Source organism: Maudiozyma barnettii, assembly GCF_903064755.1.
Source record: "Maudiozyma barnettii strain CLIB 1767 genome assembly, contig: KABA2_05, whole genome shotgun sequence".
NCBI lineage: Eukaryota > Fungi > Ascomycota > Saccharomycetes > Saccharomycetales > Saccharomycetaceae > Maudiozyma > Maudiozyma barnettii.
In genome coordinates, this window is record NW_024545242.1 from 567999 (window position 1) to 589470 (window position 21472).

At 33.1% G+C, this 21472-nt stretch overlaps 10 protein-coding genes across 10 annotated transcripts; 3 read left to right on the forward strand and 7 right to left on the reverse strand.

Moving 5' to 3' along the window:
• Nucleotides 1-430: 430 nt before the first annotated feature.
• MIN6 (Min6p) lies at nt 431-625 on the reverse strand (the record flags this gene model as incomplete). The annotated part of the gene is made up of 1 exon (XM_041550892.1): nt 431-625. One exon carries the CDS (start codon nt 623-625, stop codon nt 431-433), a length of 195 nt encoding a protein of 64 aa, XP_041406826.1.
• Nucleotides 626-1661: 1036 nt separating this feature from the next.
• ERD2 (Erd2p) lies at nt 1662-2324 on the forward strand (the record flags this gene model as incomplete). The annotated part of the gene is made up of 1 exon (XM_041550893.1): nt 1662-2324. The coding sequence occupies one exon, from the start codon at nt 1662-1664 to the stop codon at nt 2322-2324; it is 663 nt and encodes a 220-aa protein (XP_041406827.1).
• A 271-nt stretch (nt 2325-2595) lies between these two features.
• PRE7 (proteasome core particle subunit beta 6) lies at nt 2596-3321 on the reverse strand (the record flags this gene model as incomplete). The annotated part of the gene is made up of 1 exon (XM_041550894.1): nt 2596-3321. One exon carries the CDS (start codon nt 3319-3321, stop codon nt 2596-2598), a length of 726 nt encoding a protein of 241 aa, XP_041406828.1.
• Nucleotides 3322-5949: 2628 nt separating this feature from the next.
• On the reverse strand, nt 5950-6435 carry ECM13 (Ecm13p; the record flags this gene model as incomplete). Its single annotated transcript, XM_041550895.1, has 1 exon — nt 5950-6435. One exon carries the CDS (start codon nt 6433-6435, stop codon nt 5950-5952), a length of 486 nt encoding a protein of 161 aa, XP_041406829.1.
• Nucleotides 6436-8596: 2161 nt separating this feature from the next.
• On the forward strand, nt 8597-9970 carry COR1 (ubiquinol--cytochrome-c reductase subunit COR1; the record flags this gene model as incomplete). Its single annotated transcript, XM_041550896.1, has 1 exon — nt 8597-9970. The coding sequence occupies one exon, from the start codon at nt 8597-8599 to the stop codon at nt 9968-9970; it is 1374 nt and encodes a 457-aa protein (XP_041406830.1).
• Nucleotides 9971-10227: 257 nt separating this feature from the next.
• Nucleotides 10228-11607, reverse strand: PSY4 (Psy4p; the record flags this gene model as incomplete). Its single annotated transcript, XM_041550897.1, has 1 exon — nt 10228-11607. The coding sequence occupies one exon, from the start codon at nt 11605-11607 to the stop codon at nt 10228-10230; it is 1380 nt and encodes a 459-aa protein (XP_041406831.1).
• A 346-nt stretch (nt 11608-11953) lies between these two features.
• Nucleotides 11954-12322, reverse strand: KABA2_05S05830 (uncharacterized protein; the record flags this gene model as incomplete). Its single annotated transcript, XM_041550898.1, has 1 exon — nt 11954-12322. The coding sequence occupies one exon, from the start codon at nt 12320-12322 to the stop codon at nt 11954-11956; it is 369 nt and encodes a 122-aa protein (XP_041406832.1).
• Nucleotides 12323-12905: 583 nt separating this feature from the next.
• On the forward strand, nt 12906-13784 carry SEC17 (Sec17p; the record flags this gene model as incomplete). Its single annotated transcript, XM_041550899.1, has 1 exon — nt 12906-13784. The coding sequence occupies one exon, from the start codon at nt 12906-12908 to the stop codon at nt 13782-13784; it is 879 nt and encodes a 292-aa protein (XP_041406833.1).
• A 752-nt stretch (nt 13785-14536) lies between these two features.
• KABA2_05S05874 (uncharacterized protein) lies at nt 14537-15331 on the reverse strand (the record flags this gene model as incomplete). The annotated part of the gene is made up of 1 exon (XM_041550900.1): nt 14537-15331. The coding sequence occupies one exon, from the start codon at nt 15329-15331 to the stop codon at nt 14537-14539; it is 795 nt and encodes a 264-aa protein (XP_041406834.1).
• A 398-nt stretch (nt 15332-15729) lies between these two features.
• Nucleotides 15730-19485, reverse strand: EDE1 (Ede1p; the record flags this gene model as incomplete). Its single annotated transcript, XM_041550901.1, has 1 exon — nt 15730-19485. One exon carries the CDS (start codon nt 19483-19485, stop codon nt 15730-15732), a length of 3756 nt encoding a protein of 1251 aa, XP_041406835.1.
• Nucleotides 19486-21472: the final 1987 nt, after the last annotated feature.

Here is a 21472-nt window from a genome sequence, read left to right on the forward strand (position 1 = left end):
ATCATATTGAATACCTCAGCCACCTTATCTATAGTTACCTAATGTAACTAACTATCTTAAACAGAAACTACTATTTTTTTATTTTTAATAAAGTAAATTTATTGGAAATTTTATGTTTTTTAAGGTATTTGAAAATTTCAAAAATCTATTAAACACAGTGACAGAGTAAACAAAAAAATGAAAGTGATAAATATTCTTATTTTTAATTTTATTTAAATATAGATTTCATATATTACAAATACGAAAGAAGTATTAGTATATATTATAGAATTGTGTACTCAGTATTTGATACCACCCCCACTCAAAACACAATAGTGAAGTTATAGATATCTTTCCCGCGGTGATGCTCTTTGTCCTCACTGCTACAATTCTTTACTCCTACCAATAGATGAACAAAAAAACTCAACATCTAGTTGATTCAAAAATGTAATCATAGTCGTTTTTTACCTTTCTTGCTATTATCTATATTATTATCAATACCAAAATCTGATGGGAAAGGAGCTAATATTAAATATAGAGTACTAGTCACTATTAAACCAGTAAATAACCACATTAAAATATCACCTGGCTTTCTAAAAAATCTATGAAAAAATTCAATTACGACGTTATCCTTAAAGAAACCCATAGTAAAACAATATAACTCCCTTTGTAACTTGAATATATATATATATCTATTTTCAAGGATTAGAAGTCGTAGCGCAAACGAAACAACAAAATCAAAACCAGTTTATGTCAGACAACCTGAATAAACTATTAAAAAGCTTTGTAATGTAAGACAGTGTATAACGAGATTCTAAAGTTTCTTAAACAAGCTCACATTCCCTCTTAACCAATATATTTCCCATCGACCAACATCAAACTACTGAAAAGTCCGACCTTTCTTACCATTTCAGCAATAATCTAAATTCTGTTAAAGACAGGGTAACTAAACAGCATTTCATTTCATTTCTTCTGCGCGCGTTCTTACTGTGGTTACTGTTGTCAAGGTGACTGATAATTACGATTACATAATATTATCATCATCAACACGCTACAAACTTATAGCAATTATCGATGATAGCTATAAGTTTTTTCAAAATATAACCATTCTAACAGCCACAACCAGTAGTAATATATATATATGCAACTACATAGCGTAAATAGCAGTAAATAACAATCAAATTAAACAAAAAACTGGGGGATTACCCTCACAATCACACCAAAATTTTAATTTTTGGGTCTCCCAACGACTCCCTGCGCCATTTTTCTGTCTTTAAACAGCGGAATTCTTCAATATTCAAATAGAAAAGAGACGAAACGAAAAAAATCAAATGGCGGGGATTTTGAAATATTTTGTCAATATTATTGTAACAGACAGCTTGTCATTTATTGAAATGCAAATTCACATAGGCATACATCTTAAATGAAAATACTAAAAAATTAAAATTGGTAAGAGATATTATTTAATCTCGTGATTTGTTAACCTTGGTTCGTTCCTACATATATATTATCATCTAGTCTTCCAATTCTACTCTACTATACGGTACCATTGTTGCTATTTTAATTGAAATACAACCTTATACATTAATCCTTTTAATCCACGCAACAACATATCGTTTTCATATTATCACTATTAAAGGGGATCCCAAAATAAATAAATAAAATAAAAACAAAAATAAAAGATGAATATTTTCAGAATCTTAGGTGATTTGTCTCATTTGGCAAGTATATTGATCCTTATCTACACTATTCGGAGTACTCATGTGATTGAAGGTATTTCTTTCAAGACTCAAACTTTATATGCTTTGGTTTTCATAACTCGTTATGTAGATCTATTGACTTTCAACTATATTTCCTTCTACAACACTATAATGAAGATTTTCTTCATTGTATCCTCGGCGTACATTGTGGTATTATTACAAAGTTACCAAAAGAGTAATTCAATTGCTTATAAAGAAATGATTCTCGCTGATAACTTTAAGATTCAATATATATTAGCTGCTAGTTTTGCATTATCTCTAGTATTGAACTATAAGTTTTCAGTCATTGAAATTCTTTGGAGTTTCTCTCTATGGTTGGAAAGTTTTGCCATCTTGCCTCAATTGTTCATGTTATCAAAGAGTGGGAAATCTAAAAGTTTAACCATTCACTACATTTTTGCTTTAGGTCTATACAGAGCTTTATATATTCCAAATTGGGCTTGGAGATATTATGCAGAAGAAAAAGTTCAAAGTATTGCTTTGCTTGCTGGGATTATTCAAACATTAATTTATTCTGATTTCTTTTACATTTATTATAAGAAAGTCATTAGAGGTAATAAAAGTGATTTACCACATTATGTCTAAGCAAACAGAAATAAAAAAATATGATAAAGAAGAAGATTGGTTTCATCCTTACATATACACACACACATACACACTCACATAGATACATACATTCATATGTAAGCATTACACTTTTGTGATATCCCCTACACCTTACATATAGATATCGAAAAGCCAAGAAAAAAATAAATAATAAAAATACTTAAATATAGTTCATAATTACAAAAAAAATATTGGACCTTATTATACTTTTAAATCAACATATATATATATAAGTAGGATTATAACGTTTTCAATCTCTCTTCAAGTCGAAATATTCCTTCCTTACACCATCTTTTGTCACAATTAAAATCTCTAACCCATCACCTACATGTATATGTCTCTCGGTAGCTGATGTGAATGCATCTCTAACTAATCTAATAACTTCTTCGACAGTTAAAAATTTAATATGTCTCTTTTCTTTCCCATCTGTTCCTGGAACATATTGATTCTTAAAATTGACTTGATTATCCAAAAATGGCATAATTAACGAGGCTGCAGCACCACCTGCTCTACACTGTTCTCTTTCGTACGAACCAACTGGGTCAAATGAATATACTGTACCTTTCCCATCTTGATCTAAACCAGCAATAATAGTATGCACATAGTAAGGGAAAAATCTCTTCCCATATAATAGTTGTTGAATGTTTCTAGCAGCAGCGCTCATTGATAAAGTCTTTTCATTATTATCAAAATGGTACCATTTGAGACTGTTCTTAAATCTTTTCAATAGAGCTTCACCATCCGCGGCAAACCCATTGGCTGACATTACAATATTATCTCCTACGTCGAACACTTTTGGTTCATAACGTGAATTGATACTGTAGTCAGTAGTATGTCTAGTGTCACCTGCTAAGACTGCAAAATCTTCACCTGCAATACCTAAAATAGTACCACCATTATCTGAATAAGGATTAAAGCTGTGTTCAATTGGCGTGCTTTGCACTTCTGATGAGTATTCTGAAGCCACTGTATTCATTATTGAGAGCTTGTTATATATATAGATACCTTCACTTACGTATGTTTATTATTAATATGGTGAATGATTCTTCTCTTTTATAATATAATCAACCCACTTGAAAAGGGATTCCCTTCGCTCCTCCCATCATAAAGAGTGTTAACATTTCATTTTGCCACCCTTTGAGATTTTGAAACTTCGTGAAAGGCAGCGGCCGGTTCTCTATGAAAGGTTGTCACCATAATAAAATATAGATATACTTTCGTATCAAGTGATAAATATTTATATCTACAAATAAGGACTCTCTAACGACATAGTCACACAGTGACAGTAAATCTGTTTCTCATCGTGTAACCATATTCATTACTAGTCGCGATAGGTTATATAAAGATTCATTCCTTTTACATTTTCAAAGAATAAATTCAGTTTTCCTCGATGCATTAGATGAGGTGTAACACAGTACACAAATATATAACCTTTATCCATTTACTTTTATTATAAATTTATGATAATAGGAGTACTGCAACTTTAACTCCCAAAAACATTTGTCTTACAAATCGCTATGAAGGGAGAAGAATTTGTAAGAGCAACATATTGTTTTTTCCCCAGTTACTAATATTTTGATACTGTTTTTTTTATTTCAACTACCAGACAGTTTAATAGTTCAATATTACTTCGTAAACATTTATATATAATTCCAAAATATGTTTTATGGTGTAAAGAATAGTGTATTTAGAGGCGTTACGTTCACCTTACAAATATTAGGTTTTTGAAAGAGTTGTAAAAATAAAAAACAAATGATAATATCTAATACTTCTGGGTTGTCTCTAATGGAAGAACAGGAACATTATTGCAGAGATTAATTGGTACTTTCAAACAAAATAACTGACCGTAGGATAGTCATGAATGCAATGAATGAAATAATAAGTACCCTGAACTTCAAGGAAATATTTAGTATTCCAGAAATCCCTGCCTGTGACGAATAGAAGGAACTTTATTCAAAGGAAGAGAACTGTCAATATAGTTATTACTGCAGATATGTACTCCATCTTTGGTTAACAGCTAGCTAATCTAAGATTAACTGCTTCAATAATTTTAAATATTGAAGATAAAATTGTTGAAGGATTTCCTTTATTAGTTTACAATGACGTTTCTTAGATGTATCTAATAGATTTAGAATCCTTAGAAGTTACACCATCCAACTATATTAACAAGTTGGACCGAAAGAATAGTTTCCAGAAACCGATTAACCATATTTCTTCCATACAATTTAATCTTTTAGAAATGATAATAAACGATTATATCATGCACTTGAATATTTTGACAATGATACCCATAAATTTCTAGTAACAAACTCACTAGATATGAAATGAAGAATAATGTATCATATTGTCCAAATGTTTCCGAAGGTTTACATATTTCCTGGTAGCCAATCCTTTCATCTAACCTGTCAATATACTTGGCAAATATTTACTTTAAGAAATACTCTAAGTTCATTATTTGCTGGCAGAAATTTTGTTATGAGCAAGTAATCGAAGTTTGGCATCATCAATCTTCCCTTAATCATTTTTTAAATGAGAGGAAGAGACACATTTGGGGTCAGATATACCCGAATTAACAAGGAAAACTATATTTTCAGTAATATAAATACTAGCTGCTTTTTCTCCTTTTAGGTAATGTTCATGCTCCTTATTATACCTTGGGACTTCGAGGATATCGATTCTTTGAAAGTGGAGAAGTGTCGAACCTTTAAAAAAAATGGTCGTGGCTAACAATGAATTTACTTAGAAGCTGGGAACCTATTTACTGTGACCATGTGGTTACATGGTGCGTATTTGTAGATATGAATATATACAGAAAGTAGAACATCATTCATTACCTTTTCCCCTGGACGGTGTCACTCAGATTGCCGAATTGAGGGAAAGTAGAGAAGCCAAGAAATGAATAAATAGATAGAGAGGTGAATACTTGGTGTGAACGATGTAATATATCATTTAATGAAGTCAGTCACTCTTTATACTACTATGGAATAATACTCGAATGCATTAATAAATGGTAGCGCTGGTGCTATGCCTTGTTCAAGAGAGGTGATCATCAGCTATATCCGTAGTACCATATGTATATATATATACATATCACAAACTTACACTTTACTTTGTGAAAGATGGGGTTAAGCCACGGAACATTTGGAATATTGAAGATTACGGTTATAAGTAAAAATTGACATACCCCTAATTCTTTTTCCTAATATTTTGATAATTCTTAGTAGGTCTAGATCTATATTTGTAGAGAGGGAAGTTCCAACAACCTAGCCTAATCTCAAGTAATGAATATAATTGTAAACCATACCTATAAATTGTTATTTCTGAAGGTTATAAATAAATGAATAATAATAATAAGTATAACAATAATTTAAAAAAAACATAAGAACAGAATATAATTTTAACTTGAAGGAAGAATATAAATAAATATAAATAAATATAAATGCATAAATAAAAAAGATGACTAAAGGAACGACGACAGGAATATATATATATGATGATGATGATGATGATGATGATGATGATGATGATGATGATGATAATGCGAAAGTAAATGAAAACTCCTTGATTATAAGGGAACGTTCTCAAATGTATGATGTAATAATGATTATGCAGAGACTTGTTGTTTATCTAAATGCATAGAGGCGTATTCTTTATGACTTACACTTGGCATTAAAGATAAGTCTTCAATTTTACAATGACGTGGAACGTTATCGATTTGTTCACCGAAATCGTATTCATATTCAAAATCCGAATCTGAATCCGATTCAGAGACAGAATCCCAATCTGAATCAGAGTCCGAGTCCGATTCAGAATTAGAGTCTGAGTCCGAGTCAGATACGTAGACTTGTTCGATATGTTGATGTTGTTTTTGTAATTCTTGTTGTTGTTGATCACGTAAGTATTGTTCTTTAATTAAGTTATTATTTAATACAATATTAGATGATAATTTATCGTATAAATTAGCATGAGCTACTAATTTTCTTAAATCGTACTGCTTACTTTGTGATTCCATATTAACGCAAGTAACCAATTTGTTTCTTGCTAAATTCATTAATTGGTGTTGTTGTTGTAAATTATTTTGAGATAGCATTGTGTGTGTGTGTGTGTGTGTGTGTAGAGTGTGATGTTCTTATATGAATGTAAAGAATATTATATTTTATATGGATAAGGTGTGTGTGTGTGTATGTATGTTTCAAATCAAAACAGATAAAATGTGTCGAATATTTATATAAAATATGAAGTATAATAAAAAGAAAAAGAAAAAGAAAAAGAATAAATTCTAAGATCTATCCATTGAAGATAATCATACCATTATTCTCGACATCTCCTTATATATACAAGGAGATCAAATGACTTATCATAAATTAAAAAAGAAAGAACTCAGAAACAGCCAACCAAGTTACAATAAATTACAATTGTCTTACCTTGAACTAATGTAAAAAGAAAATATTTCACTTGAAACCGCTAAGCTGAAAACTGATTTACTTTCATCCGACAAGATAAATTTCTACCCTGGATGACTTATTTTCCATGTAATGTAATGCAATGTATGTGTATTTATCAACCGACGAATCCGAGAATGCATTACTATCATCAATATCATCAATATCATCAATATCATCACCATTTCACAGCAAAAATCCCGAAGTTCTTCTCGACTGAAAGAAACCCGCCGCTCTCATACTATTAACAGTAATAGTAGTTGGCTGTTGTTATTGCGTGGGGTGATAATTAGTACTGCAAAATTATAATACCGAGGCCGGTTAGAAAGAGAGACCCTTTCTTGCCGTTCGCTTCTCTCGCTTCTCTCGGTCCCTTACTTAATCCTTCCTCTACAAATCACGCATGCACACAAAAAAAAGGAGCGAGGGGAAGGGGGCAGCCGGCCATCGGTCTTTGATGTGATTGGCTCTGTGACGGATATCCATTGCAAAATCAGCTGAAATCGAATGAGATTTGTCAGTAATCAGCGAAAAATGAAACAGCCACTTTCTTCTTTGTACGGGCATTGATCTGCAAATGCACATAAGTACAGAAAAGCAGATATTACTCAGAAGCAGAGTGAGCGAGCGACGATGATATACCATGAAATATAGATAGCCGCACCATCTGTCCGTTCATCCGTTCATCCGTTTATCCTTTTTTTCTTTTATCGTTTCGATTTTAATCGGTATAACGGATCGCATATCCACACCCCACACCACACACACCCATACTTACATACTTACATACTCACCCTGCCTTTGTTTTTCCGTCATACGCAAAAGTCACACGAGAGGAACCTGATGTCACCTTTGCTACTACTACTACTACTCTATTGACATATTTCTTTTAATTTATTAGTACTGCGAAATAATATTATATACTACATGTAGATGGCGGGGTTGAATAGAAGGGAAATGAATACAGCTTAGTGTGGGATTTTATTAAATATATGTATATACATATACATATGGATCTTTCTTTGTTAGTTACTACGTTTGGGTTAATTGAAATCTACACATATACTTACGATGTGATATTGCTCAAAGAAATGTAGATATAACCACCCTCATTTCTCGATAATCATAACAATATATATATATATATATACGGAAAGAAGGTGTAGGTGGGCTTGTTTTTCTGTTATGTATTGAAGTATACTACTACTACCAAAGTTAGTATCTATTCTTGTCGGTAGTCATCACATCATTCAGCCAGTTGTAATCTGTCTGACAGTATATATAGTTGTGTGCATCGTTCATAGTGATGGATGTTCAGCCTGTCACGTGAGCACAACCCACACACCCGGTCCAATCAGATGGAAGAATGCAGCATGGGCGTGTGTGTCGAATGTCACACGGTACGAGCCCGTCTTTCTTCATTATTTTTTTCGTTCTGTTCTCCCTCCCTCCCCCCATTCCTTCAGCCAACATGAACAGGGGCAGAGAGAAAAATTATTTGTATGGGCAGGGAGCGAGCGAGCGCACGTAGTGTGGACTTCTCGGTCTTACTGGGAATAGCCAATGGGATCCCAGAAATTAATTAATTAAATTAACAAGGGAGAGTGAAGCCAAAAAACATATACAGTCAGTTACATTGAATAATTAAATAATATTATAGTTAGTGAAATTACTTACATTTTACTTTTATTTTACTTTTTCATATATATATATATTATAGTGTTTAGGTTTATACTTAAGATATAAACAGTTATAACTTGGACAAACATACATACATACACACACACACACACACACACATACATAACAATGCTTAGATCAACTACATCCAATTTGATGTCTAGAAGATCTCTAGCTACCGTGGCTAAGACCCTGCCTAAGATTGAAGTCACTGAACTATCTAACGGTATTACTGTCGCATCTGAATATAACCCTGATGCAAAGACTAGCTCTATCGGTTTAGTATATGCAGCAGGTTCAAGTGCAGAAAATCTTTATAATAATGGTGTCTCTAATTTATGGACTAATTACTTCACCCATTCCGGTATACAACAAGAAGCAGCCAAAAAGGGGTTCTCTTTGTCGTCAAAAGTTAATAGAGAATCGCAATCCTTTACTGTTAATACTCTATCGGGGAATACACAACAAGCTTTAAATTTCTTACAGAGTCAATTTGTCTCTAAATTATCAGGCTCTTTAGGAAGCGCTGCTTCTACAAATATCTTCAGCACTGTAAAGAAGGATACTTTGAAACAAATAACCGAGTTTGAAGAGAATAATCATTCGGGTCTTGTCTTGGAACATTTACATTCTACTGCGTTCCAAAATACTCCTCTGGCTCTACCCACTAGAGGTACTGTGGAGACTGTGGAGACTTTGATCCCTGAAGATTTGGAAACTTTTGCTAACGAATTCTTCCATTCAAAGAATACTACCATTGTCGCTACAGGTAATACTCCACATGATGAACTGGTTAAAGCTATCGACTCTGAATTATCACTAAACACTAAGTCTATCTCCACACCAATCGCTAAGTCATCCTTCTTAGGTTCTGAAGTTAGATTAAGAGATGATACTTTACCAAAGGCTTGGATATCTTTGGCTGTAGAAGGTGAAAGTAGTAAATCTCCAAATTATCTGGTAGCTAATGTTGCTGCTAACATCTTTGGCTCGTATGTTGCCAATGAACCACGTTCAAGACTACAAGGGATCAAATTGCTAGATAACATCCAAGAATACCGTTTGTGTGACTCGTTCAACCATTTCTCCTACTCTTATAAAGATACTGGTCTATGGGGGTTCTCTACTGAGATCGGTAATGTCGGTGGGATTGACGATATGATCCATTTCACTTTGAAACAATGGAATAGATTGACCATCTCCATCACAGAAACCGAATTGGAAAGAGGTAAAGCTCTATTGAAATTGAAATTGGGACAAGCTAATAGCTTGCGTACTAGAGACGCCTCTTTACTAGGTAATGAATTGATTGAAAACGGCGGATTATACTTGAACACCGCCGAAGTCTTTAAGAAGATCGATTCTATCACTACTAAGGATATTAAGAACTGGGCAGGTAGCCGTGTTTGGGATCAAGATATCGCTATCTCTGGTACTGGTCAAATCGAAGATTTGTTAGACTATATGAGAATGAGAAATGATATGTCTATGTTGAGATGGTAATCTGAAACATCATGAGAAAAACAACATAGTTTTGATACACCTTTTTTTCTCTCTCTCTAAAATTTACCATTCAATTACTCATTTTACTATTCTTATTTCATGTACAACAATATTACAAACTATTACAACTTTCCTTCCCCCCCTTCTCTTTTAAGTATACATAAATATTCATATTATCTGTCTGTATTTATTTATTTATTTAATAATTAAAATAAAAATAAAAATAATAATAAAAACAACACGTACATACAGTCATATTATCTCGTCTTATTCCCCAAAGGACTAGTCTCATTAATATCAGTGATCGCTCTCATCTTTTCCTTATTATTCACTGCAACAATAGCTTCATCACATGGTGAATATAACACAGAGTTCCCCATCATCATAGTACTGGCAACATTGGTGGTAACCACAGTCTTCTTATCCAGTGTTGAATCGACGACACCCTTAAGTTTGGAATCCCCAGGTATATTCGTGGACCTAGTAGTACTTGGATCCATTATGTTAACAGGCTTGTTCTCTAATGTATTTGTTACAACAGGTGATTCTATTACTAAAGTTCCATCGTCTTGTTTATATTTCTTGGGAGTCGTAAGTTCATTATTATTTATTTGTGAATTGTCACTGTAATCAAATATATCTAATTCCATAGGTTTCCTCTTTCGTGGAGTCTTTGAATTTTGAACAGATATTTCTCCCTGCGGCACACCCTTTTCTTCCAGATCCTCATCCTCCTCTTCCTCTTCATCACTGGGACTCTCTGATGCATTTTCATTATAATCCTCGTCATCTACATCGTCACTATCTACTTCTTGGTCAGTAATATTAACATTCTCAATATTTTCATTCCCACTTTCAATATCACCATCATCTTCATAGTATTCCTCCACTATCACGTTTGAACCTGGGTGGTCACCCATCAAGATATCGTTGTCATCCAGTGATCCTTGTTGTTCTATATCCTCATCATCCTCATCCTCATCATCTTCACCTTCGTCGTATCCAAAATTTACACTCATGATATTATCAATGTCTTTCAAGAATTGAGGGAAGTCAGGATCCGGCTTCACTTCATCAAGCCAAGGAATCTTCACCAACGAGACGTCATCATCGTTACCCTCAACGTTTTCATCAACATCAGTTGGACCGAGACAAGTCTTTTGATTCTTCTCTATATTCTTAACTTCGGGATCTGTATCATCCTTGGTGTCTAATGGTGACGTCACTACACAACATTTCTCTAACGCATTAACAAATTTTGTCAATTCATTAATCTTAAAATATTTGAAAGGATCGTAACAAAGTTGACAGATCCTTAGAATCGTGAATGGGAAAAGGTTCATTTTCACAAAATTCTCTGTCATCCATTGATTAATCGTTTCCAGTCGTTGTTGATCATTAGCGCTGTTCTTCAAGAATAATTCATTCGGTATTGTAATAAGTAAATGTTCTAACAGTAGAGGTAGTAATTCATGTGGGGTAATATCGCAGAAATTCTTGACCGCATCTGTTTTACAAGTAGAAAGGGTCTGTAAGAAATCATATAGTTTTTCAGATTTGATGCCGTTCATATTATTTGAGATATTATCGTCATCCGTTAGTCTCAGATCTTCGTCCTTCATCAAAACTTCAGTCATTTATTAATAGTATGTTATTAGCGGGTCGTTGTACTCACACACAGAATTAAATATGGTATGTTCGAATTAACTTCTTTAACTGATATCACCCTAAGATCTAATAACCTTTTCTTTTTACTCTTTAACTTTATAATGAAAGGTAATATTTTCTTTTTCTTTTTAACTTTTCATTTTTTCGTATTTGTTTACATAATTTAATTAATTTCCATTAATTGGCGTTTTTTAAAAAGAGGTAGTTTAGTCTAAGAGACATATCAACAAGTATATCTATATATGTATGTATCTGTATATATATATACTTTTTAGAATCCACAATTAGATGTATTCCATATTCCTATCCTTTAAATTAAGTTTCCGTTATATACGCTATATATATTCCAAGACCACTACCTGAAGCATTGCACAATATATCTAATAGATCAAAGGTCCGAGCACCACGAGTCAATATACTTTGCATGAACTCACTACCAATGGCCACCAGTAAAGTACATACAACGACTCCCAAAATATATTTGTCTACTTGAATTATATCACTTGTTTCGCCAATTGAACCTACATTGTTCCCTAGCTCAATATCCATCGGTTGAGCTAAGGGATTATAATAATAACCCCACAGCTGTAGATTATTATAACCGATAGGTAATCTTACCTTTCTATGTGCAAACATCTTCACAAAGAGCCACGATTCCAACGTGAATACAACGAAATGGGCCATCTTGTCATGTGTAGCTGTTATAGCCTTAAATTTTTCATTGCTTGTAAGGCCTAAGGTATAGACAACATAGCGAGACCAGAGCAAACGTCATTGCATACCTTCTACGTAACTCCATCACACCAGCAAGCAAATATATACCCAATATGTGCCCTGTGATCAATACTGGATACCACAACACATATAGCAACCTACGACCTTCTTCTTATATAGAATAGAAACTGGATAATTTCTATAAATTGAAAACTATACTGCCAAGAAGCCAAAAAAAGCAATTTGAGGTGTGGGAACACAAGCCCTAGGGTTTATATGTTAAACCCTAGGGCTTGCTTTTGATTTTCGCTGAAAGAAAAAAAATTGAAATATTTTGAAGGGGCAGAAGCAAAGTGCCTCTCTTCAGCTCAAATTGTAAACGTCATACACATGTGTTTTCTGTTCAATGGTGAATATAGTAGGTTGAAATAAGGCTAAATTATGAACAATTAGATATTTAAGATAACACCAGAAGTGTACTAAATTACAGCTTTCTAATAAATATTAACTTACTGTTACTAAAAATAAGTACATTGCATATAAGACCACAATAATGTCTGATCCTATAGAACTATTACATAGAGCAGAGAAGAAAGGTGTTCCATCATCGGGGTTTATGAAGATATTTGGAGGTTCTGATTCATATAAATTGGAAGAAGCTGCTGATCTCTGCATTCAAGCAGCCAATTTATACAAATTACGTAAAGAATTGAAACTAGCAGGTGATGCATTTGTGAAGGCAGCCGTGTTCCAAATCAAAGCTGGTAATGACGATGAAGCTTCCAATATTTACACCGATGCATACAAATCATACAAGAGTAGTGGAGATGCTACAGAAGCGACAGATGCTTTAGTGTGTGCTGTTGATTTGTTTACTAAGAAAGGTCAATTCAGAAGAGCTGCAAATTTTAAATTTGAATTGGGTGAAATGTATGAACAGGATTTGAATGATTATAAGAAAGCAATTGATAGCTTTGAGACTGCCGCCGAATGGTACTCTCAAGATCAGGCTATTGCATTAGCTAACAAATGTTGGGTTAGATGTGCTGATTTGAAAGCAATGGATAATCAATATATTGAGGCTAGTAATGTTTTTGCCAAATTAATTAAAAATAGTATTGGTAACAGATTAAGCCAGTGGTCCCTAAAGGAATACTTTCTGAAGAAAGGTCTATGTGAACTTGCTGCAACAGATGCTGTCGCCGCTGAAAGAACATTAAAGGAAGGACAACATGAAGATCCAAATTTCGTGGACTCTAGAGAGGCCATATTATTACAAAATTTAATCGAATGTACTAACGAAAATGACGCTGAAAGATTAGGACAATGTGTGTTTGATTTTGATAAATTTAATAAGTTAGATAAATGGAAGACTACTATTCTTCTGAAGGTAAAAGAAAATATAACGGAAGCTGAAGATGACTTGTTGTAAGATAGCTTTATGTCTTTTTTATACATATTTGTTAATAATGAGTATCAATATTTTTTGTATACATGAACATACACATACATACATAAATTTGTATACAGACCTCGTCGTATGTTAATTGAAATAATTTATAAATTATATAATGTTTTCGTTATCGTTTTCGTTTCGATTTTGCTTTTGCTTTTTTGCTTTTCGACGTAACAAATATGAACATATTCCAAAGGACGTCACAAATACCTTTTATAATAAATTATTAAACCTTCAAAATACATTTGTAGCAAAATCATTCTGAACATTAGCTACAAAAAAGAATCAAACAATAGTGAAAGTTCATGATGGGTTGGAATTATATTTATAACTTAACTTTTCTCTTTTTTATATTGTATCTCCTATAATTATAACAAACAAAATTAAATTCTTTGAGATTATTATAATTTTTATCTCTTTTTTATGTCAAAACCATAGTATTCATAGAACCCTCACTCAGAATTTTGATGTTCAAATAGAAAAGAATAAAATAATGTTTTGTTAATTTAGATAATAATATACCTTTTCTCCTAAACTGACAATATTTATTTTTACCATCAATGATGTAACTTTCAAGAGAATCCAATAGTTTAAAAAACTTCAATTTAAAATCCTAATGATTACAGTTTCCATTCAATAGCACAGTTTATTATAAATTTAATATCTATCTATCAACTCTATATAAATTAATAATTTAATTTTATAATTTATGATAACTATTTCAATATCTATAACTTCACCACATCGGTTTTCCAATGGACACCGCACCATACAGATATCATTAATGAGTAATTTCTTACTACCTCAATAAAATCACAGTCCCATCCAAGATTTAACGCACCTCTTAAGTGCCCACGTAGTTGTGAGTTTACATCTAATGGAATTAGTGCACATATGACTACTAAACTGGTTAAACTTGCATCGATTATTTCGCCATATGACAACACATCGCTGTATACATCCTTTATAATAAATTGCCACAGATCTGGATAGAAATCATTCAAATCATTTATAATCCTCATTGAGACTTTACCATATGTTTTGTTCCAATGCTCGAGACCTCTTTGCAAATTATGTGATTCATCTTTTCTGTTAACTGTTTTACTGATAAAGGTATTCTCAGGAAGTAACTCACATTTCTCATTCAATAATGATTTCGGAGTGGTTGTATACAATGATCTAAGTCCGTTTATAGCTCTAGGTATACCAACCAATGCACTTTCTTTAAGGATAACTTCCTTGACTTCAGAATTAAATTTAATTTGAGCATTGTTCACATCAGCAAATGTTACGTCCAACTCATCGTGATGAAGTAAAATTGTTTCAGTCTTTAGAAGTATATCTTGTGTAGACTTTTCTTTATTAGCTTCTTGTAACTGTAATAGTCTTGTAATATATATTTTTGGTATTAGTTCTGGAAAATTACAGGAAACTACTGTTGCAATTGCCAGATGAGCCCAATAAGGGTCCAGTTTATTATTAAACTCAATTAAGTTGATTAGACGTTCATTAGTTATTGGCATTTTGGGATATAAAGTTATTTGATTTTATGTTAATCTTGTTTTAGTTTCTCAAGTTTGAGGTTTAAAACTCTCTTATGAATTTCATTACTATTTTATTTTGTTTTTCAAGGGTGCACTTATATATCTATATTATATATGTCTACACTCGACTTACACACGAGGATTCACATGCAAGCATATGCATTACTAATAGAAACAGTTTATAATTTGTACAAATATTAAATATACATATTTATTTTTTTCATTAATTTTTTTAGTTCGACAACATTATCTTTATGTTGATCTTTTAAGAGTTTGTGATAAAAGTAGACGCTAAATAGCAACATGTGTCATTCAATAAACTGTGCAATTCAAGTGCCTTTACTATTCTTTTCTTTTCTTTTCACATGTAACTTCATTCAGGCGTTGTCCAGTAGGTAGTTTGTAGCTGTGTCTAAATCCCAGTTACATTTTTCTAAAGCCTTAGTAGCTTCAGCTTCACTGAAACCCATACCACTCAACTCTTCAATAGCCAGAGCTTTTGGAGTTGTAGCAATCATACGGTCGACCCTGTTATTGGAAGGTGGCATAGAATTCCTATCAGGAGTAGGTTGCTGTAGAGCGTTGTGAATTGGTGGCTGTAATTGTCCTTGTGATTGGGGAGCAGGTTGTTTCCCATTCCCAAACCCAGCAAATATCTCATCCCATTCATCGTTACTAACATTACTTGGTTGTTCCTGTTCTGGTATTTGCTGCTGTTGTTCTGATACAACTGATTCTGAAGCTGGGAAGTCGTTACTTTGTAATTTATCTCTCACATCACTCTGACTGGCATCCTTAAATGGTTCCATTGCCTCAGCAGCTGTGTAACCGGCATTTGAATTATCATTATCGGAATCACTTTCTTCTTCGACGTCAGCTTGTTCTAAGCCTGCAAATTCATCATCAAATTCATCCTTTGGCTCGGTAACTGGGCTAGAAACATTTTGCATGCTTGGAGTAATGACATCCTTAGTATCTTCAAATTGTTCATCATCGTCATCATCTGATGAATCACTTTCCTCAATTTCCAATTCCCTAATTGGTGGGAATTCTTCATCGATGGCGTTGGAAGCCACACCACCTGGAACATTAACTTGGTCTACAGCTTCTTCAAAGTGCTTGTCGACATTTTCTGCCACTAAAGAGTGTTGGATAGAACTTTCAGATTCAGCCCCACTCAAGTTGGAGTCCTTATCTGTATCATTGTCCTTCTGAGGAATATCGGTGGTCTTCACTTGTTCACCTGTTATGGTACCAGCAGATGGTAAAGCCGGAGTTCCTGAGATACGAGAATCTAAAGTGTCAACGATTTCTGCATCACCTCTAACAGATTGTGGTGCATTATTAGCCACTGAAGATGTCAATGACTCAGTTCTTGGGATACCATATTCGTTCAAGTCACCTTCGAATCTATCAGAGAGAGGCTGATTAGCATCTGGGGCAGCTTGAGTTTCACCTTGTTCACTTTGTGAAGCTAGAGTTGGGACATCCTTATCAAATACTTCACTTCCACTTCTTTCGGTTCTTGAAGCGTCTTCATCTTCTTGAGATACTGGAGTTTCAACCTGTTTGTTCATCTTATTCTTTTCAACAATGTCCTTGGTATCTTCTGGCATTTTACCCATGGCTAAGTTCATTTGTCTTTCAGCTAGGTCCTGAACGTTATTAGCATATTCCATATGTTGTGCTTTCAAATCCTGGTCAGCTTTGTCGAATGATTCCTTTCTTTGAGACAAATCTGTAAACATTGTTTGTAGACGAGCCACTTGGTCGTTGTAAATCTTCTCTTGCTCTTCAATTTGTTGGGTGTGATCCTTCAATTGTATATCTCTTTGATTCAAATCGGTTTCCTTGTCAGTCATTTCATTGTATCTTGTCTCTAATTGGGTATGTTTCTCTTGAATAGTCTTTTCGTAATCTTCTAGTTCTTGTTTCTTGGTCAAATATGTAGCCAATTTTTCTTCTAGACCTGAAATCTCAACGGTGAAATTAGCCACAGTAATTTGACTTAATTCTAATTGTTTTGAATTGACATCAACCATAGATCTTTGTTGTTTCACTTGTTGTTGTTTTTCGTCCAATTGAGTTTGTAAAGCACTTGACTGAATATTTAAATTCTTAATGTTTTCTTTGAAATTACTATTTTCTTCTTGTACTTTTTGGAACTCTTCATTACTTTCATTCAATTTAGTTTCAATTGCATGATAGTTAGCTTCCACAACAGCCAATTGTTGTTTCAATTGATCATTTTCACCGTTGACTGCAACCAAAGAACGTTGCAAATCTTCAGTTTGCTTGACATTTTGTTCATGAGTGGTTCTTAATGTTGTTAATTTAACATTCAAGGAATTCTTCATATCTGTCAAACGAGATAATTCTTGACCAGCTTTAATCTTCTTATCATTGGTAATTGTAGCTTGCTTGGACAATGAATTCATTTGATTTGATAAATTGGCTAAATCTGTAGTAGCTGCAGATAATTGAGTAGAAGCATTTGAATCAGCAAATAAATCATTATTATGGAAGATACCACCAGCAGCAGCGCCAGCAGCAGCACCCATACCAGCACCAGCTGCGGTAGAGGCTAGATTCAAAGAACCGAAATTTGGAACTTGTGGTAAAGATACGGAAGCGGCTCTTTGCATTGGAGCCACTGGAGCAGCAGCAGGCATAGATTGCTTTTGTTGTTGTACTGGAGCAGAAAAATTATTAGTTTCTTCTTCCTCTTGGATGATATGTTGACCGAATTGAGATGTTGGGTTAAACTTTTTCAAATTCATTGAAGAATGTTGAGCTGTTGGATGATTACCAGAATTCATACTATTATTAGTATCATTTCTTATAATAGGTTGAGGAGAAGGAGAAAATGTATTATTCAAAGCCATTAAGTCATTCAACGAACCATTATTAGAGTTTTGTGGTATTTGTTGTGGAGCAGCTTGCTGAGACATATCTTGGAAGGAGGGCTTAGTAGCTCTAGATGGGATGGTCATATTTGGTTGCTGCTGCTGTTGCTGTTGTTGGGAAGTTGGATACAAACCAAGTGCTGGTGATTGTAATAATTCATTTGGCACAACATCAGGTAGATCAATACCTGCATTTTTCTTTTGAATTAAAAACATAGCAATAGCAAATTCCATATTAGAAAATTCTGCATTGTTATGAATATCAGCAAGATCCCAAACAGTAGCCAAAGTTTCTTGATTTAATTTTGAAGATAAGAAGAATGGTACTAATACTTGAGATCCTAATTTCCCTATATTTTGTTTATCCAAAGAACTGAAAATTGCATCGAATTGCTGTTTCTTCTCTGGGGTTAACACCCAATCGTTAGACGCATTATTAAATGCACCACTTGAGACTCTAGAGATTGTTGGTTGTCTACCTAAAGCAGAAGTACCTGTTGAATTTGCACTTAAAGTACCTGGCATGGACATATTATTAGCATAAGATTGTTGTTGTTGTGGTATAGTAGATACAGCATTCCATAATGATTGCGACAAACTACTTGGAACTACACTCATTGCAGGATTGCCAGTCATTGATAATTGAATTAAATACATTGCCATAATAAATTCAGGTTTTTCCAATGAACCTGAGGTATTTCTATCACATAAACCCCATATTTCACCTAAAGTTTGATTAGGTAATCTTGCCTTTAGAAAGATATCTTTAGCTTTATCACCTGTTAAAATAGTGTTACCCATACCTGCAGTTCTATCAAATAATTCTGCAAATTTAGTGATATCAGATGATGAAGGTAATGGAATATTTGATGATGAATCGTTATTTGGCATAGAAGTTGTAGAAGAACCTTGAAGATTAGGCATTGCGTTTAAAGGGTTTTCATATAATGTACCATTAATTGGTAAAGTTGGATAATTTTGTAACATACCTATACAACGTAAAGCAGCTGCAAATTCATTAAAATTTAGAAACCCCTTGTTATTAATGTCAACTAATGCCCAAATTTGGGATAATACATGTGATGATAACCCAGAACTAGCAAATAAAGGTCTTGAGTTTTCACCAGTTAATACACCTAATGAATCAGTATCCAACTGCTTAAATTTATTGTTGAAGAATTGAGATTCTTCCGAAGTTAATGGAACTTTCAAATTAATTGAAGCCATTTTTGCTTTCTTTTGGTTTTGTTAGAATACAAAAGTTCAACTGGATGTTTATACAGATTGTAATTCTTCAAAAAGAACGTAAACTATAAATTCAAAACTAATGCAAAAATTCCTTTTCTATTATAATTTAAAAACACTGACTAATTAATGTTCAAAATGTGTAAATATTTAAAATGATTCCTTTTCGCTAATTTCTTTTCCCTATTTTGATTGTTGTTTTTTCTTTTGCTCTCTCGCTCTCTTCTTTTTCAGTTTATTGCCGCGAGGTCAAAAGATATGCAGATTCCCCAGTAGTAATAATAATATATCGAAACGGGGAAAAAACATTCATGCTAACAGCAATAATAATACTACAAACGAAGAAAATAATGGGAGTGCAACGAACGGCAAGTGTTAAAAAAAGAGAGAAACAATCATGACCAGAATTATCACTTTGAACGACTATGACACTTTTATACATCTAATAGAATATCAATAGATTTAATACCAGAAATAGTAAATGATAATATTATCCTTTTCATTAAATTTATAATTATTCATAATAAAATGTGTATAACTAATGTGATCCTTGCTATAATCCATTGGCACTTGATGGATATATGAATAACTTGTTTTACTTCAAAAGTTGTCTATATTTGTTGCATTTTAATAGTAGTATTGTGAAAGGTATCTCGTAATCTTAAGAAAATAAAAAACAACAGAAAAACATTCCCTCTCTTCTCTATATATATTTCTCATCTTCATTCTATAATAAAGTAGCCGCTGACTATCTTGGTAAGTACCAATAAATTATCCAAATTAGGAACACCCACACATCCATGAAACATCTTCTGGAATAGGTATCAAACGATATGTCATCCTAAGGTTTTAACATATGTAGATTCAAGACAAATTAATAATACTCTTTATTGAGATATAAAAATACATCTCATCTCAGAAGCCTGTACAGTATTTCTACAATTTCTTCTGTGTATCAATGGACCTTTCATACCTTACATTATGTCATTCATGTCACTTTAAACACAATAAAAGGGTGTAAATATAAATATATTGTAAGGTGACGAATTGACCGTTGACGTGAAAAAGACAGAAACATCAATACATTTAAAATACTTCTTAGTAACTGTTTATAAGGTCCTATTAAGAGAATTAAACAAGATTAGTATAACTCCTGATTTATATGAGCAGAAATTGTTTAGTACTTAGACTTGTTTGACAAACCTTTCTAACTCAAAATTATTTTGCAAAATACAATATCTAGTTGTCTTTTCAGATTTATTTTCTTATTTTTTATTTCGTATTTTGACACTGATAAAATTGTATAACATAACCTAGTATAGGGGGTAATAAACAATCCAAAATAACTTTGATAGTGACAGAGTTTTGGGGCTATTGCTCTTCCAATTTATCCAAAACATTTCTCATCCTCACAATATCATTCTCAAGATTTGTGAGTTCGATTGACGAGTTTCGATCAAATATTTTGTTAAAAGAAAATAATCGTGACACATAAAATTTTCTTCAACCGATTTCAAATATAACAATGAATCCTTAAAGACCTCATCATATACCAGGACTAAGAAACCTATTTACTGTGACCATGTGGTTACATGGTGTGTATTTGTAGATATGAATATATACAGAAAGTAGAACATCATTCATTACCTTTTCCCCTGGGCGGTGTCACTCAGATTGCCGAATTGAGGGAAAGTAGAGAAGCCAAGAAATGAATAAATAGATGAAGAGGTGAATACTTGGTGAGAACGATGTAATATATCATTTGATGAAGTCAGTCACTCTTTATACTACTATGGAATAATACTCGAATGCATTAATAAATGGTAGCCCTTGGGCTATGCCCTCAGATCTATTTAAATATTCTTCCCTTGAAAAGGCTTTACTTAATTATAAGAACTTTGGTGGTCCCCAAACCCTAACCAGAATTTAACAAGACCTAATAGAGCCCCAGGGTATGTTCCTTGGTCTT